Source organism: Trichomycterus rosablanca, chromosome 7 (genome assembly GCF_030014385.1).
Source record: "Trichomycterus rosablanca isolate fTriRos1 chromosome 7, fTriRos1.hap1, whole genome shotgun sequence".
Taxonomy (NCBI): Eukaryota; Metazoa; Chordata; class Actinopteri; order Siluriformes; family Trichomycteridae; genus Trichomycterus; species Trichomycterus rosablanca.
The window spans coordinates 23,081,039-23,100,028 of NC_085994.1; the positions used below are offsets into that span (position 1 = coordinate 23,081,039).

At 40.3% G+C, this 18,990-nt stretch overlaps 1 protein-coding gene across 1 annotated transcript in view; it reads left to right on the forward strand.

Annotated features, from left to right (window-relative positions):
* espn (espin) overlaps window positions 1–18,990 on the forward strand; it is a 90,137-nt gene that overhangs the window by 39,841 nt on the left and 31,306 nt on the right. The window contains exon 8 of the mRNA XM_062998534.1: window positions 16,103–16,270. Coding sequence (XP_062854604.1) covers window positions 16,103–16,270 — 168 coding nt within the window. The remainder of the gene's footprint in view (window positions 1–16,102; window positions 16,271–18,990) is intronic.

Consider the following 18,990-nt stretch of genomic DNA (forward strand, 5'->3'; position numbering starts at 1 on the left):
GTTCTTGGACTGCTTGTCTTCAGCAAACTGTTTGTGGGCTTTCTTGTGCGTCAGCTTCCTTCTGGGATGACGACCATGCAGACCGAGTTGATGCAGTGTGCGGCGTATGGTCTGAGCACTGACAGGCTGACCTCCCACGTCTTCAACCTCTGCAGCAATGCTGGCAGCACTCATGTGTCTATTTTTTAAAGCCAACCTCTGGATTTGACGCCGACCACGTGGACTCAACTTCTTTGGTCGACCCTGGCGAAGACTGTTCCGAGTGGAACCTGTCCTGGAAAACCGCTGTATGACCTTGGCCACCATGCTGTAGCTCAGTTTCAGGGTGTTAGCAATCTTCTTATAGCCCAGGCCATCTTTGTGGAGAGCAACAATTCTATTTCTCACATCCTCAGAGAGTTCTTTGCCATGAGGTGCCATGTTGAATATCCAGTGGCCAGTATGAGAGAATTGTACCCAAAACACCAAATTTAACAGCCTTGCTCCCCATTTACACCTGGGACCTTGACACATGACACCAGGGAGGGACAACGACACATTAGGGCACAATTTGGACATGTTCACTGTGGGGTGTACTCACTTATGTTGCCAGCTATTTAGACATTAATGGCTGTGTGTTGAGTTATTTTCAGAAGACAGTAAATCTACACTGCTATACAAGCTGTACACTGACTACTCTAAGTTATATCCAAGTTTCATGTCTATAGTGTTGTCCCATGAAAAGATATAATGAAATATTTGCAGAAATGTGAGGGGTGTACTCACTTTTGTGATACACTGTATATATATATGTATATATATATATATATATATATATGTATATATATATATATATGTATATATATATATATATATATATATATATATACACACACCTAATTAATGTGAGCCTTATGTGGTTCTGTGATGAGAAACATAGGTGGTACTTGGAAGTTTCGATTTGATAATGGGTGGTACTCGGTCTAAAAGGTTTGAGAACCACTGGCTTAGATAATATACTGTCACAGTACTTATTATGTGGCCAGCTATGTCAACATTCGACAGCCTCTATTCTGCTTTAGGGTCAACATAGTGTATAGTGCCAATACATTTTAGTTTGTGCAGGCACCCGGCTGGCTGATAGCACCAGCTGAGATTTGAACCAGTATCTCAGCAGTGGTGTACTAGCATAACAGATAGCTGTACCACCAAAGTGCCCACATTGATGCTCCTGCTCTATAGTAAATTAGAACTACAGATGATTGTCCGACTACTTTTAACTAAATAAGCTCTCTGCACATTACTGTCTATATGGAATGACAGTGTTTTGAGGAGAAGATAAGAAGTCATACTTAACCTAATGGACAGCAGATTAGGAAGTCTAAAAGATAACACACCAGCAAGTAATCCGCTAATCTCATGGGGTTGAATGATGTGTTGTTCTAAGACCCTTATCAAACACAGCTCAATTGAACCCTTGAGGATTGTTGTGTTAGTGAAACCTTGCTTGCTGAATTTATAGGCGCTAATCAGTCCATTGCACCCGATCTAATTAAAGACTACAATTTAAGTCAAGCGTGAGCAAGCATAGTAGCAAAAAGACAGCATTGTACTAAGAAACAAAAGGGACTGTAATACTTTTTAACTGGTTTACACTAGTAATATACAGTAATAATTAATGTGCACATTATTCTTTTTTAATATTGCAACATTTTCGGGACAAACATAGCAAAACACCTTTTAAAAAGCAGAAAAAAATCAAACAATAACCTACTTGTTTTTGAAAGGAACCCAGATCAAAACATCCGAGATGACCATGACAAACTTTTTACAGACAGTGAAATGGGACAAGGTTCAAATCTCAGATCCGCAGAACTCTGGAGCTTTGCGGTACCCACAACTGCTTCACCAGGTGCTTCCAGATAACATTAGCACCAAACCACAGATGCCCAACTAGTTAGTCCGGCTTATGGCAACAGAGAAGACAGTCCTTCCAGTGCAAAAACAGTCCCAATGGGAAACTTGGCACTTCAGAAATTGTACATTAGGGAATAACTAGTGAATCCCAGGTGTAAAACAGATCCTTGAATGAAACTCAGTTTACTAAATGACCTGTGTAGGTGCAGGATCCAGGAATACAAAACAAAACAACTACTTGGCAAAAATGCAAATAATTTAGAGGAGGAAAGTACATGCTGGTGCACTGTTGTGTTTAAATACAATAAAATATGTTCCAAATGGTAATGACAATGATTCAAACTGGCACAAGTTCTGCGTGTCCTGGGAACAAACTGGGGTTATTTAAAATCTGTGAGGAACGTGGAACCAGCTTTTTAAGGCCACACTCCCTCTGGACCTGACATGAAGTAATTCATAATATTAATACTTCCCTACAAAGAACTGTCCATTCTTTAAAAGGAAATTAAACATGTTCGAAGAAAATCATTCAAAATTAGGGCATAATAAAGATACACCGATCAGCCATAACATTAAAACCACCTCCTTGTTTCTACACTCACTGTCCATTTTATCGGTCCATCTGTTTCTCTGCATGCTTTCTTAGCCCCCTTTCATGCTGTTCTTCAATGGTCAGAACTCTCCCCGGACCACTACAGAGCAGATATTATTTAGGTGGTGGATCATTCTCAGCACTGCAGTGACACTGACAGGTGGTGGTGTGTTAGTATGTGTTGTGCTGGTATGAGTGGATCAGACACAGCAGCGCTACTGAAGGTTTTTAATACTGTGTCCACTCAGTGTCCACTCTATAAGACACTCCTACCTAGTTGGTCCACCTTGTAGATGTAAAGTCAGAGACGATCGCTCATCTGTTGCTTCTGTTTGAGTTGGTCATCTTCTAGACCTTCATCAGTGGTCACAGGACGCTGCCCACGGGGCGCTGTTGGCTGGATATATTTTTGTTTGGTGGACTGTTCTCAGTCCAGCAGTGACAGTGAGGTGTTTAAAAACTCCAGCAGAGCTGCTGTGTCTTATCCACTCATACCAGCACAACACACACTAACACACCACCACCATGTCAGTGTCACTGCAGTGCTGAGAATGACCCATCTCCCAAATAATACCTACTCTGTGGGGGCCTGGGAGAGTCTTGGCCATTGAAGAACAGCATAAAAGGGGGCTAACAAAGCATGCAGAGAAACAGATGGACTACAGTAATTTTAGAACCAAAAAGTGCTTCTATATGGTCAGTGAAGCCGATAAAATGGACAGTGTGTGTAGAAACGAGGAGGTGGTTTTAATGTTATGGTTGATCAGTGTATAATAAACACATACCACCAAGTTTTCTTTTTTCTTCATACTGGTCTGGATTGCAGTGGGTCCAAAACATGTTTACGCGCAAATAGGAGTCTGATTCTAAAGTTAGAATTTGGCACAACATCGGCTTTGTGTTCCTGAAGCTGATATGTGATATGTGCACTAACCTTTTCCGTCTCCTTTATTCATTTACATGTGGTTTGCTGTTGGAAAGGAAGTAGGATAACGTTTTATTAATGAGCTTATCAATAATCAGTGATTTGTTAATTATCAGTGAGTCACTGTGTATATACTGTTCATGTATAATAACAGTTTATATAGGAGTGCTTGTTTCTGTATCACAGGTAATCCGAATGCAATAAATTAAGGTGGGCTTAGCAGTCATTCAGCTGCATATATCTACCTAATATGCTGTACTAAGCAACATTTAACATGTTCATAGTGATTAATAATTGAGTTTGGTTTATGCCTTTGTGGATATGTCTGTCACAGAAAGGAGTTAGCTGATCCTTTGAAGTGGAGAGCTAATTAGCCTAACCCACCATCTTTTCACTTCACTGGACATGCAAACACACAAACATACGAACACCTGCTCCCAGGTGGACAGCCCCAGGCTGGCCCTTGTCACCCTCATTAAGAATTGATCACTGCTCTGTTCTTGTGGGGGCATATAGAGAAAGCTCACCCACACACACACACATCTGTTCATGAGCATACACAATGATGTGCTTAAAAATAAGTACTATATAAAAGCACTTTGTAGTTCTACAATTATTGACTGTAGTCCATCTGTTTCTCTGCATACTTTCTAACCTGCTTTCACCCTGTTCTTTAATGGTCAGGACCCCCACAGGACCACCACAGAGCAGGTATTATTTAGGTGGTGGATCATTCTCAGCACTGCAGTGACACTGACATGGTGGTGGTGTGTGTGACACAGCAGCTGCTGGAGTTTTTAAGTACCATGTTCACTCACTGTCCACTCTATTAGACACTCCTACCTAGTTGGTCCACCTTGTAGATGTAAAGTCAGAGACAATCGCTCATCTATTGCTGCTGTTTGAGTTGGTCATCTTCTAGATCTTCATCAGTGGTCACAGGACGCTGCCTACGGGGCAATGTTGGCTGGATATTTTTGGTAGGTGGACTATTCTCAGTCCAGCAGTGACAGTGAGGTGTTTAAAAACTCCAGCAGCGCTGCTGTGTCTTATTCACGCATACCAGCACAACACACACTAACACACCACCACCATGTCAGTGTCACTGCAGTGCTGAGAATGATCCACCACCCAAATAATACCTACTCTGTGGTGGTGCTGTGGGGGTCCTGACCATTGAAGAACAGGGTGAAAGCAGGCTAAAAAAAAGTATGTAGAGAAACAGATGGACTACAGTCAGATGGTGTTTTTCCTGGTGTTTTCTTTATATTTTGTAAAATTCTATATCAAAATGGCCCTAATTTATTATGGTGTATGGTACAGCACACGTACTGTACTGAAATGTGATGTGTGTTTTTTTGTACAGTACAGTACTACTGTGTATTGTTGTTTATTATTGTTTATTACAGTAATGTCTATTCTATAATTTAAGATTTAAGGGAAAATATACTTGTATTTATAACAAAAAAGACAATTTAAGACATTAGAAAGGTTAGGTAAGGGGGGGTTTGGGAGGTCTGGCACGGATTAATTCTATTTACATTATTTCTTATGGGGAAAATAGGTTTAACTAACGAACATTTTGACTTAAGAACAGCCCTTCAGAACCAAATAATTTCGTAAGTCAAGGTTCTACTGTATTTCAATTAAATAGAAAAGCGCTTGAATACTTGTTTCTTTTCACCATATGATACACACACACACACACACACACACATTGTTTGCCAGGTTTCAACAGTAAACATGCTCAAAACAACACAGCTGCTCATAGCAACCACAGACAGCTGGCAGGCCTAATGTAGTGCGCCGGATATCTTCTTATTTGACTGGGTCTTGTTGGTTTAAAAAAAACAATTCAAAGATTTTATCATCGTAAATAAGCTGATTAAAATAAGTTTTGATGTTGAGATATATACTGCTCTCTTTAAAATTCTGCCCTCTAAAATTCTGCCTGAGTGCCCACCTATAGTTTTTTTTTCCAGTATTGCCAACCAGTTGAACCCTGTGTTATATAATATCTCTCAGCATTTCTAATTAAGATTCCCATTTAAGTCGAGTGTGCAGAATGCACAAGTTGGTTTGAGATTCAATACAAGGGAGCCATGTTGTGCCCGTGTGTGCACTTTGCATAACAAATTTTACGTTGTGATTGGTCAGCACCTGGACAGTTACATCACTTTGCTTGGCTGGGATTGGTTTATATGTATCCAGGGGCGGGGAAAGTTTGAAGGACCAACAGGTAGAGTGTCAGATTCACTGTGGAATGGGATCCTGTGACACCTGGTCATTCAGCAACTCTGGGCTTTTCAACTTCTTTGGACTGACTGGATTTTAAAGGGACAGGGTAAGCTTCCTAAATTAATTTAGTGTCATTATTTTGGATAATCTTTTGTTGTTTGTTTTGGATTTTGGTTGTACAAAAGTGTTATTTTATATAAAAAAAAAAAAAAAACATGTTAATTGCTTGGACAGATTTTAAGCTATTAAGTGCCGTCAAGTCAATCGAGACTTCTGACGAGTATATGGATGGTGTTTCCCCAGAACATCCTGTCTTCTGTTTGGGTCCTGTAGCTTTTTATAGGCTGGTTCATTGCTCTTGAAATTACATATCCATTCATGTTTTTCTCATTCGTCATTTTCCCCTTTTACCTTCAACACTTTACCTTCAACTTCTCCTAGCTGAATTGTCTTTTTATCATTAAATTGGTTCTTCTCATAATTTGTCTAAAATAAGAGAGCTGTGGTTTGGTTATCTGGGCATCGAGTAAGAGGTTAGGTCTGATTTGGCTGAGGATCCATTTGTTTGTCCTTCATACCGTCCAAAGTACTTTCGAAAGGCTTAAAATTCTTCCTGTATGCTCTTACAGTCAATAGTCTGGACATTTCTGATTGTTGTTTAAAAGGACTGATCTTTACATCTGCTTCTCAGACAGCTTACACGTTTAAAATAGTCTTTGTGTAAGGTGTTTTTTATAAGGTTAAATCTATAAAAGTAGGAGCAGTGAGACTTTTGGTAGGTGGTTAGCTAACGTGTGCCAGCCTACATTCCCTAATTTGGATATGAATCCCCTTGGTAGATTCCGATCAGGACTTGTTGGTCTGCTTAACCCACTTTGAATAAGTCATAACTGAGAATGAGATGCATGGATGAAGCAGTGAAATAGTGTGGATGACGAGCTATAAAAAATTCAACAGGTTTGAATAGGGATGGGTCTAGAGAGGTACGTCTGTGCTTTGCGGAGGACAGTGTAGCCTTTCACCAATTTCTGACAATCAAACCATCTGCACCAAACCATCTCATGTTACCCTAGAAGTTTGTATACAGGGTGGAAAGGGTCTAAGTGAGCGATGCAAAGTGGACACTGGAAGAACAGAACACCACATTGATGATCAGCTTCTTGGAGGCAGTATTTGTTAATATAGGTTATTTTTATATTTTACATGTAAATGTTATTTTGTTTGTTTGAATCAGTACATTTCTCTGCTCTATTCTTTATAATCATAAAGTGTTTATATCTCCATTTCTATATGCTGAATGATTCAGATTTTTTAATGTGCTTTCTGATACTGATATAATGGTCTTTGTGCTATTTTGTGCTATTTTATCATTACAGCTAAGGTGTGTTTAGAAACATATTGTGATGTGGCTAATAGATGTAGGTTTGTCTCTGGTAAGGCGGGATTAGCATGCAAATCTAGGGTTTTTGCATTAGGAAAATTCATTGAGATCAGGGAAAGCAGCCTCAAATGTTTTTTGAGGAAGACATGGAAATTTCTAGAAGGCCAAGGTCTGGGCTTTGTCTCTACATCTTTACTTTTCACTTTCACAATCCACAACAAGGTACACTTTCAAATTCACATTAAAACAGACTATAATGCATATTTAAGTTATGATTCGGTACAAAGTCCTAGTATGATGGATGGATGGATGGATGGATGGATGGATGGATGGATGGATGGATGGGTGGGTGGGTGGGTGATAGATAGATAGATAGATAGATAGATAGATAGATAGATAGATAGATAGATAGATAGATAGATAGATAGATAGATAGATAGATAGATAGATAGATAGATAGATAGATAGATAGATAGATAGATAGATAGATAGATAGAGAGTGTTCGATACTTTGGCTTGAAATATAACTAAAAATAGCAGCAGTAGTCTATATATTCTTATTAACAATATATACAAATATATGTATTACCCATACACATTATGCTAATCAAGATATATATATATAGGTATGAATTAATGTATGTAGTAGAAGCAGTAGTATAGACTATGACCAATATATACATGTAATTATAAATATAAGAGATCTAAATATAAGAGTATGGGTACCATAAATAAAAGAACACTTAGTAACACTAAGAATCGTTTAATTTATAGACTTCTGTCTGGTCCCTGAAAGCACTGGTTTTATATTAGCAACATGTTTTACAAACATTGTTGTAAAATGATCAAATGAACAGGGCCTGAATAAGACCAGGCTGTCACCACAGCAGTTTAACTGACAAACGAGGAACCGAAAGTGAGATCATGTGTGAAAAGGGCAGGTTAATTTAACTATCATGGCTAACCCAACTTCACACCAAAGCCACTGGGTGTGCATGCATTCCATTACAGTGGTAAAAGCTTCTTGTTGTTCCTATGGCTGCAGAGATAGCTCCTAAAAAGGATTATCTCCATATATGGCAAAAGCTATCTTGCGCATTAGCAGTGCGCATATCATATTTAAATATAAGTGTTAAGTGAGGCTATTCATGCAGTCCAGTGTGTCATGATTTCCTGGAATGCCCAAGTACATTATGTCCTTACAGCATCTCTGTGACGGAGTTCATGGTTTCAATAGAAGGTCAACTAATTATCTGAGCATCTAAACCATAGAGTGTTCAGGATCACCACAGCCTAGTTCCTACTACTTTTTTAAACATCATTGCAACGTTGGCTTACATTTCCACTTCAGCATACATCATTTTTATTTTCACAAAACAAAAAGCCACCGTCATGATACATCATGCCTTAACCTAGACATGGAAAAAGTTCCAACTGCTTTGTTAGATAGCTTTAGAAATGATAAGTAGCTCTATTTTTAGGCTGTTTTAGCTATACGGCTAATTTTAACCAACTGTGTTTGGTGTGGTGGTTTTAGATAGATAGAGATAGATAGATACTTTATTGATCCCGAAGGAAATTAGAGTCCCAGTAGCATTATACATAAAAATAAAAAAACAGCACAAACATAAACAAGATTGAAGGTAACCTGAGTTTTACATATATTGAATAACTACAGAGCCATTATTAATGATGAGGATGGATTGAGTGTAAATAAACAGATGGAATGCAATTAAAAGTGCAGGAAAGTGCAGTTCCAAGTATACAGTATATGGTTCAGATTAAATATAGATTAAATATTAAATATAAAGTGATAAGTGACAAGTATTGCACATTGAATTGGGCCAATATAGCCATATCTGCATATACATATACGTATACTTAAGTACACATATATACATGTATACAGTGGACCCCTGACTTATGAATTTAATTGGTTACGAAGGGCTGTTCTTAAGTCAAAATGTTCGTAAGTTAAACCTATTTTTCCCATAAGAAATAATGTAAATAGAATTACCCTTAATCTTAAATTATATAATAGACATTACTGTAATAAACAATGATCAACAACAATACACAGTAGTAGTATACTGTACATAAAAAACACACATCACATTTCAGTACAATACGTGTGCTGTACCATACACCATAATACATTTTCTTCTTTTTTTATGAAATGTATCTACCAGAAACAACAATAACTCTCATATTTCTCTATTATTTCCTTCTTTATTTCAATAGCGTTGTGTTTTGTAGGTGTAATTTCACGAAATAATAACTTCCTTCCTCTCTCTTACTCACTGTCCCCTCTGTCTGATACACAGTAACAGCTACTGGCAGGAGTAATTATACAACAACAAAAAACGCTTCCTCTGTACCTTCTCTGGGGTCGTAAGCCAAAATGTTTGTATGGTAAACCATTCGTAACTCAAGGGTCTACTGTATACACATACATACATGGCTACATAGGGCCCTCAGTCCTTAGCGATCACCCGCTGTCCTCGAATGCTGGAGTTCTAGAGCCTAATGGCTCTGGGGACAAAGGACCTTTTTAATCTGTCCGTGGAGCAGCTCAGTGACAGCAGTCTGTCACTGAACATACTCCTCTGTTTTATAATAACAGTGTGCAGGGGGTGGTTCTCATTGTCCATGATGGAGTGGAGTTTGCTAAGGGTCCTTCTTTCAGCCACAGTCACCAGAGATTCCAGCTCAATGCCGACCACTTTGCACCAGTTTGTTCAGCCGCGCTTCATCTTTCTTCTTAATACTGCCTCCCCAGCACAGCACAGCATAAAAAAGAACACAATTATTACATTACACAAAGGTGAAAGGCATAACAAACTGGCAACTGTTAGATTGAAGACATAACAGATTTGCGCCCAGGTGGTGCAGCGCGATATTCCGCTAGCACACCAGCGCCGAGATCGGCGACTGGGCGTCATCTAGCGGGCATAATTGCCAGTGCCTGCGGCAGACACGTTTCTGCTAGGGCGGGATGACCGGACTGTGTGGGTGGGGTCTTCAAATGCTGTGTAAGGACCCTGATTAGCAGATAAAGAGGCATCTGTGCAGAATAGATAGGTGAAAAGGGTTCCGCTAAGGACTGCGCGCGGGTTGGAGGAGGCGTGAGCAGCAAATATAGCCACCTCGACTACAAATAGGTATCCCCCAGCACCGGAAGACAAATTGACTACTCTAAATTGGGAGAAAATGGGAGAAACTGACATAACACAAAGAGAGAAAACACACACACACAAATCCACTATAAGCAGTTTCTCCACACTGCTATAGCTAACAAGCTAGTGTTAGATTAGCTGTTGTCTCAGTACTGTATTTCAGATACTTAGTATTTTAAACCTTGGGCATTTTTACACATTGCTAGGCTTTAGGGAATAAAAGGCAGTGTTTCAGACAATTAATGTGTGTTTTTCATGAATACAGAGGAGATGATGATAACTTTAATCTTTCATTATATCATTATATTTCCCTCGGGATAAATACATTATCTATCTATCTATCTATCTATCTATCTATCTATCTATCTATCTATCTATCTATCTATCTATCTATCTATCTATTTATCTATCTATCTATCTATCTATCTATCTATCTATCTATCTATCTATCTATCTATCTATCTATCTATCTATATGCACAGTAAGAGAAAGACATGGAAATTTCTAGAAGGGCAAGGTCTGGGATCTGTCTCTAAGCCTTTACTTTTCACTTTCACAATCCACAACTAACTGAATTTCCAAATTCACATTTAAACCAAACCATAATGCACATTTAGGTACAATGTCCAACATATTTAGGTGGTGGATCATTCTCAGCACTGCAGTGACACTGACATGGTGGTGGTGTGTTGTGCTAGTATGAGTGGATCAGACACAGCAGCACTGCTGGAGTTTTTAAACACCTCACTGTCATTGCTGGACTGAGAATAGTCCACCAACCAAAAAATATCCAACCAACAGCGCCCCGTGGGCAGCGTCCTGTGACCACTGCTGAAGGTCTAGAAGATGACCAACTCAAACAGCAGCAATAGATGAGTGATCGTCTCTGACTTTACATCTACAAGGTGAAGCAACTAGATAGGAATGTCTAATAGATACAATAAAAACTCCAGCAGCGCTGCTGTGTCTGATCCACTCATACCAGCACAACACACACTAACAGTGCTGAGAATGATCCACCACCTAAATAATACCTACTCTGTGGGGGTTCTGACCATTGAAGAACAGGGTGAAAGCAGGTTAAAAAAAGCATGCAGAGAAACAGATGGACTACAGTCAGTAATTGTAGAGCTACAAAGTGCAAAGTGGTAAGTGGGGCTTATAAAATGGACAGTGAGTGTAGAAACAAGGAGGTGGTTTTAATGTTATGGCTGATCAGTTATACTGAATTCAGATATACTAAATTAGTATTCCTACTTCAGTCATTATCATTTTGATGTAATATAAGCGGAACAACATTAGGCTCAAAGCTGGAATGCTCCCTGGACAGGGCACCAGTCCATTCCAGGCCAATACACACAATCATGTATTTACTTATACTAATGAACAGTATAGAGTAACCAGTATACCAGTGCTACTTTGTGAAAGGAAACCAAAGTAAGTGAAGGAAAGTCAAATAGACCCAGGAAAAAACATACCAGCCTCCTCAACTACAGTGACCGTATTTTGATGATCAAACACAGGTTTCAAGGGCTCATGTTCCCACAAGGCACTCATGTTCCCACAAGGCACTCATGTTCCCACTTTTACCAACCCAGCTACTCATCATGCCACCGAAAACCATGAGGAAATGAAACTGATATACAAAATTCAAAACAAACGTTTCATATGACTCTATACAACAAACAACATCATGGTTTTTTACAATGCACTACTGACACAGTTGTGCAACTGAATTGCAAAAATAGAATAATTATTACAAATTCATTTTGATTCCAAACCCTTCATACATGATAATCTTGGATTTCAAACAAATTGCCTTGGCTAATTTATAGATTAGAAACAATATAAATATATATTTTTTTCAAATATGGTCTAACACAGCGGTCCCCAACCTTTTTTGCACCACGGACCAGTTTCATATAAGATATAATTTCACGGACCAGCAGGGCGGGAGGATTTAAAATAGAATAACTATAGAATGTAAAATCAACGTGAATCCTGTGCTTTTTTCACTGTTACGAGACCCTGCTCCCACCTAGTGGTGATTGGGGACAACAACACCCGAAGAGTACCAGAAATGTAATTGCCCTTGTAGCGATCTCTAATCATTTATTCTTTCTGCGGCCCGTTGGTTGGGGACCACTGGTGTAATATGTTTGCCACCACTACAGATAGTTTGAGCTCTCAGGTTTGAAAATCAGCAGTGTTATTGACCCATCTGGGTGTCTAGCCGGCACAGTTGGCTATGCATGAAGGAGAAAAGGTTAAAGGGGTTTTCCGTCATTCTGTCTGCAAAAATGTAACCCCGGCTGTTTGGTCAAAGCACCTGCAGGAATCGTGGGTGATTCAAAGAGGGCATAATGTGACTCTGTGTATGCTATAGGCTCTATGTGAGAATCCACCGATGGCAGATGGAAAGAAGCGGCCAGTGAAGGAGGGGTGAGTGGCAGTCTGTAACTGTTCTTGGCCAGTTTGGGGGTTTTGCAATCGGCAGAAGAATTGCAATTAGGAATTGGAAATGACTATATTGGGGGGAAAAAAACAGAAAATATGTATACAGTAGACCCTTGAGTTATGAACGGTTCTTGTTCAATTTAACGTACGAACAAATTTCGGATTACAAACAGAAATTCGCGAAACACGTGACGTCACGAACAAGTTGACTCCGAGCGTCTCTCTCTCTATATACAGTGTATCACAAAAGTGAGTACACCCCTCACATTTCTGCAGATATTTAAGTATATCTTTTCATGGGACAACACTGACAAAATGACACTTTGACACAATGAAAAGTAGTCTGTGTGCAGCTTATATAACAGTGTAAATTTATTCTTCCCTCAAAATAACTCAATATACAGCCATTAATGTCTAAACCACCGGCAACAAAAGTGAGTACACCCCTTAGTGAAAGTTCCTGAAGTGTCGATATTTTGTGTGGCCACCATTATTTCCCAGAACTGCCTTAACTCTCCTGGGCATGGAGTTTACCAGAGCTTCACAGGTTGCCACTGGAATGCTTTTCCACTCCTCCATGACGACATCACGGAGCTGGCGGATATTCGAGACTTTGCGCTCCTCCACCTTCCGCTTGAGGATGCCCCAAAGATGTTCTATTGGGTTTAGGTCTGGAGACATGCTTGGCCAGTCCATCACCTTTACCTTCAGCCTCTTCAATAAAGCAGTGGTCGTCTTAGAGGTGTGTTTGGGGTCATTATCATGCTGGAACACTGCCCTGCGACCCAGTTTCCGGAGGGAGGGGATCATGCTCTGCTTCAGTATTTCACAGTACATATTGGAGTTCATGTGTCCCTCAATGAAATGTAACTCCCCAACACCTGCTGCACTCATGCAGCCCCAGACCATGGCATTCCCACCACCATGCTTGACTGTAGGCATGACACACTTATCTTTGTACTCCTCACCTGATTGCCGCCACACATGCTTGAGACCATCTGAACCAAACAAATTAATCTTGGTCTCATTAGACCATAGGACATGGTTCCAGTAATCCATGTCCTTTGTTGACATGACTTCAGCAAACTGTTTGCGGGCTTTCTTGTGTAGAGACTTCGGAAAAGGCTTCCTTCTGGGGTGACAGCCATGCAGACCAATTTGATGTAGTGTGTGGCGTATGGTCTGAGCACTGACAGGCTGACCCTTCACCTTTTCAATCTCTGCAGCAATGCTGACAGCACTCCTGCGCCTATCTTTCAAAGACAGCAGTTGGATGTGACGCTGAGCACGTGCACTCAGCTTCTTTGGACGACCAACACGAGGTCTGTTCTGAGTGGACCCTGCTCTTTTAAAACGCTGGATGATCTTGGCCACTGTGCTGCAGCTCAGTTTCAGGGTGTTGGCAATCTTCTTGTAGCCTTGGCCATCGTCATGTAGCGCAACAATTCGTCTTTTAAGATCCTCAGAGAGTTCTTTGCCATGAGGTGCCATGTTGGAACTTTCAGTGACCAGTATGAGAGAGTGTGAGAGCTGTACCACTAAATTGAACACACCTGCTCCCTATGCACACCTGAGACCTAGTAACACTAACAAATCACATGACATTTTGGAGGGAAAATGACAAGCAGTGCTCAATTTGGACATTTAGGGGTGTAGTCTCTTAGGGGTGTACTCACTTTTGTTGCCGGTGGTTTAGACATTAATGGCTGTATATTGAGTTATTTTGAGGGAAGAATAAATTTACACTGTTATATAAGCTGCACACAGACTACTTTTCATTGTGTCAAAGTGTCATTTTGTCAGTGTTGTCCCATGAAAAGATATACTTAAATATCTGCAGAAATGTGAGGGGTGTACTCACTTTTGTGATACACTGTATATATACTATGAGCGAACATTTGGACCGCAGACGGTGTTTTTTCGGTGTTTCCTCTATATTTCGTAAAATTCCATATTAAAATGGTCCCAAAGAAGGTGCAGAGGAAGTGTAGTGGTGAGAAAATAAACAAATCTATTACATTTGTTGTTGTATAATTACTCCTGCCATTAGCTGTCACTGTGTATCAGACAGAGGGGACAGTGAGTGAGGGAGAAGAAGGAAATCGTAAAGTAGTAATAATAGAGAAATATGAGAGTTATTGTTGTTTCTGGTATATACATTTTCTATAAAAAAAGGACATGTATTATGGTGTATGGTACAGTACACGTACTATACTGAAATGGGATGTGTGTTGTTTTATGTACAGTACTACTGTGTATTGTTTATTATTGTTTATTACAGTAATGTATATTCTATAATTCAAGATTTAAGGGAAAATATACTTGTATTTATAACAAAAAAAGACCATTTAAGACAGTAGAAAGGTTAGGTAAGGGGGGGGAGTTGGGAGGTCTGGCACAGATTAATTCTATTTACATTATTTCTTATGGGAAAAATAGGTTTAACTAATGAACATTTTGTGGGTGGAACATTGCCTTTGTTTAGAATGTTGTCCTTGTGTCCACATGTATTACCACTAAGTGAACTGCTTTTGTTTCATCACCTAAGGACATCAGTTTGCTTGATTTTAAACTTCTTGACCAGTTTAGGCTTTTGGGCAAAAGACAGCTGTTTGTACTTCCTCAAATCCCAGTCCCTGTCCAGACTGCACTGTCGCCTCACAGCAAGAAGGTCCTGGGTTCAATCCCCAGGCGGGGCGGTCCGGGTTCTTTATGTGTGGAGTTTGCATGTTCTCCCCGTGTCTGCGTGGGTTTGCTCCGGGAGCTCCGGTTTCCTCCCACAGTCCAAAAACATGCAGTCAGGTTAATTGGAGACACTGAATTGCCCTATAGGTGAATGGGTGTGTGTGTGTATGTATTTGTGTCTGCCCTGCGATGGACTGGCGCCCCGTCCAGGGTGTGTGCCTTGCGCCCATTGAAAAGCTGGGATAGGCTCCAGCGTCACCCCCTCGCTACCCTGATTGGATAAGACAGTGAGTGAGTGTCCAGACTGCAAGTCCCCACTTCTAAAAGCATCTTTACATCATAACAGGATGCTACCACCACCACATTTTACAGTGGGTGCATTTCGGAATTGTGTTAATAGGCAGGACGTGTTCACACTGTCCCGTTTTTTTAACGATTGTCTTCTTAGTCATTTCTTAATTTCATTTATTTATGTTTTTTGGCTTTACTTTTCCACAGCTTTAATTGTGGAATAACAGATCTGTATATGGAAATATTATTACCCTTCTGACTGAAGCCAGAGTTTAATTTTATTAATAGAATAAAAAAGCAAAGAGGAGTTCTATAGCACATATTGTACCAGGATTTTTGTTTATCATTTACAATCTTATCATTATACAAAGTGAACTAGGTTTCTTATACAAGACTCCAGTCTTCAGTCCATAACTGGCCTGCAATAAATATTATTTATGTGTTTTATTTTTCTGCATCAGTTGTCAGCAGGAGACCCTATTTCAAACCGTGACAGACTGAGGCGAGTGGACTCTAACAGGAAGTCGCGAAGCTTCAGCAAGCAGCCCAGCACTGGAGACTACTACAAGGCTCTGGGCAACGACACCACAGACCTGAACCCCTGCAGAGCCATGGCACCTAATGAAGAGGTACTTCAGTATACAAGTACATTATATATACACCGATCAGCCATAAGATTAAAACCACCTCCTTGTTTTTACACACACTGTTCTTTTTATAAATTCCACTTACCATATAGGAGCACTTTGTTTGTTAACCCCCTTTCATGCTGTTCTTCAATAATCAGGACTCTCCCAGGACCACCACAGAGTAGGTGTTATTTGGGTGGTGGGTCATTCTCAGCACTGCAGTGACACTGACATGGTGGTGGTGTGTTAGTGTGTGTTGTGCTGGTATGAGTGGATAAGACAGAGCAGCGCTGCTGGAGTTTTTAAACACCTCTCTGTCACTGCTGGACTGAGAATAGTCCACCAACCAGAAATATTCAGCCAACAGCGCCCTATGGGCAGCGTCCTGTGACCACTGATGAAGGTCTAGAAGATGACAAACTCAAACAGCAGCAATAGATGAGCGATCGTCTCTGACTTTACATCTACAAGGTGGACCAACTAGGTAGGAGTGACTAATAGAGTGGACAGTGAGTGGACACGGTATTTAAAAACTCCATCAGCGCTGCTGTGTCTGATCCACTCATACCAGCACAACACACACTAACACACCACCACCATGTCAGTGTCACTGCAGTGCTGAGAATGATCCACCACCTAAATTATACCTGCTCTGTGGGGGTCCTGGCCATTGAAGAACAGGGTGAAAGCAGGTTAAAAAGATATGTAGAGAAACAGATGAACTACAGTCAGTAATCGTAGAACTACAAAGTGCTTCAATATGGTAAGTGGAGCTGATAAAATGGACAGTGAATGTAGAAACAAGGAGGTGGTTTTAATGTTATGGCTGATCGGTGTGTTTAGTTTTATTGATGAGAAAATAATAGATGGCTCAGAGTCTTGGACATTAATACACACTGCACAAGTCTTAATTTAGTATTATTTTAGTCTCTATTGGCATTAACATTAACATAACAAATAAATGTTGCCTCTCACAATCATGTCATCTGCTAAATTGTTGCAAAATCTACGTCTTAAAACTACTTTTTATGAAGACCAATTCAAGGTTCCAGTTCATTGTGTACACACTCCGCTATTGAGTATAATCTTTATTGAGCCAATTAGGCACCCAATGGGGAGTCCTCATACTCCAGTGTACCAGATGGCACTTGACATGTCCCTCGAGTAAAGACCCATTAGCAGCAACATGCATCATGACATGAATTGAACCATATGGAGAGGAAAGGAGGGGGGGTAATTAATGCAGGGGACAGAATAACACCCACGTGTCTGGCACGCGTCAGAGACTGGGGGCTGTGGGGGCACGTGCCACCGAGAGGGGGGGCTCACCTTATTAATACAGTGACATCTGTGGGAACTGTTTGGGAAAATGATAGCCCCATGAGAGCAGGGGTGTGTGCAGGATTGTGCTGCATGGCCACAACAGATGTCTGCTCATTCCTTTGAATCAGCTTTTGTACAATAGAGAGATTTTTAAAGGCACTTGTGTATTGTCAGTTGAGGGGCAGTATAATCAACATGTTCTGATTATAAAATGACATAATTGTTTAGTTTGTGAACAATTCAATTAAGTGTTTACAAATTTGTTAAATTATTTAAATGATTATTTAGATTGTAAAAGATGTGGGCATCTGGCATAAAAACAGTGGTGACCCCTAAATACAGTTTGACAAGGTCTAAATTGTGATGGCTAGACGACTGGGTCAGAGCATCTCCAAAACTGCAGCTCTTGTGGGGTGTTCCCGGTCTGCAGTGGTCAGTATCTATCAAAAGTGATCCAAGGAAGGAACAGTGGTAAACCGGCGACAGGGTCATGGGCGGTCAAGGCTCGGTGATGCACGTTGGGAACGAAGGCTGGCCCGTGTGGTCCGATCCAACAGACGAGCTACTGTAGCTCAAATTGCTGAAGAAGTTAATGCTGATTCTGATAGAAAGGTGTCAGAGTACACAGTGTGTCACAAGTTGCAGGGCTGTTTTTGGCAGCAAAAGGGAGACCAACACATTATTAGGAAGGTGGTATGTTATGCCTGATCGGTGTACAGAAAGTGGCTTGTCACTGACTGGTGAAACAAGCAGGGACGTCCCAGAAAAGTCAGAATATTATGTTACACTTTAGCATCAGGTTACTTTTACATGATGAGTGTCCATGTGCTTTGTTTACTGTTTTAAAGCGTTTCACAAAATGGGTGGCAAAACACTGTGCCACTGAGCACCAAGCTTGAATATAATAGACAGCACTGACAGTTCATTTACGTGCGGTTTCTTCAAAATGGATTTTAGTCTAACGCAACAAAGCTCTAGCGATGGTTGTTATTTGAAGACATTGAAAGATTTTTTTTTTTAATTTCAAAAAAGAAATTGTGTTCATGAAACTGTGCTTGCTCACCAGTCAAAGGCTGCATAAAATAAATGAACCATAAACTCATTAAATCATAAACAAGTGATTTCAGGATTTGTAAACGTGGGATTGCTGTCTAAATGCAAACCCAGTCTCAGGAATGAAACAGTTCTGGGTGCTGCGAAACAATGAGAATCAGTTTCTCCCTGGCATGTTAGTGCAGCCCCTCTGACTATGTCACATGAACAGTTTGTCTCATTGGTGCCACACTGAAAAGGTCAGCGGCAAACATAGTCAAAATACAGTCATTTGAATAGATAAAAGCTGTAAAATCCAAGCAGAACAGTGGTAAATCCACACACTATAGGAAGACTAGGGCACA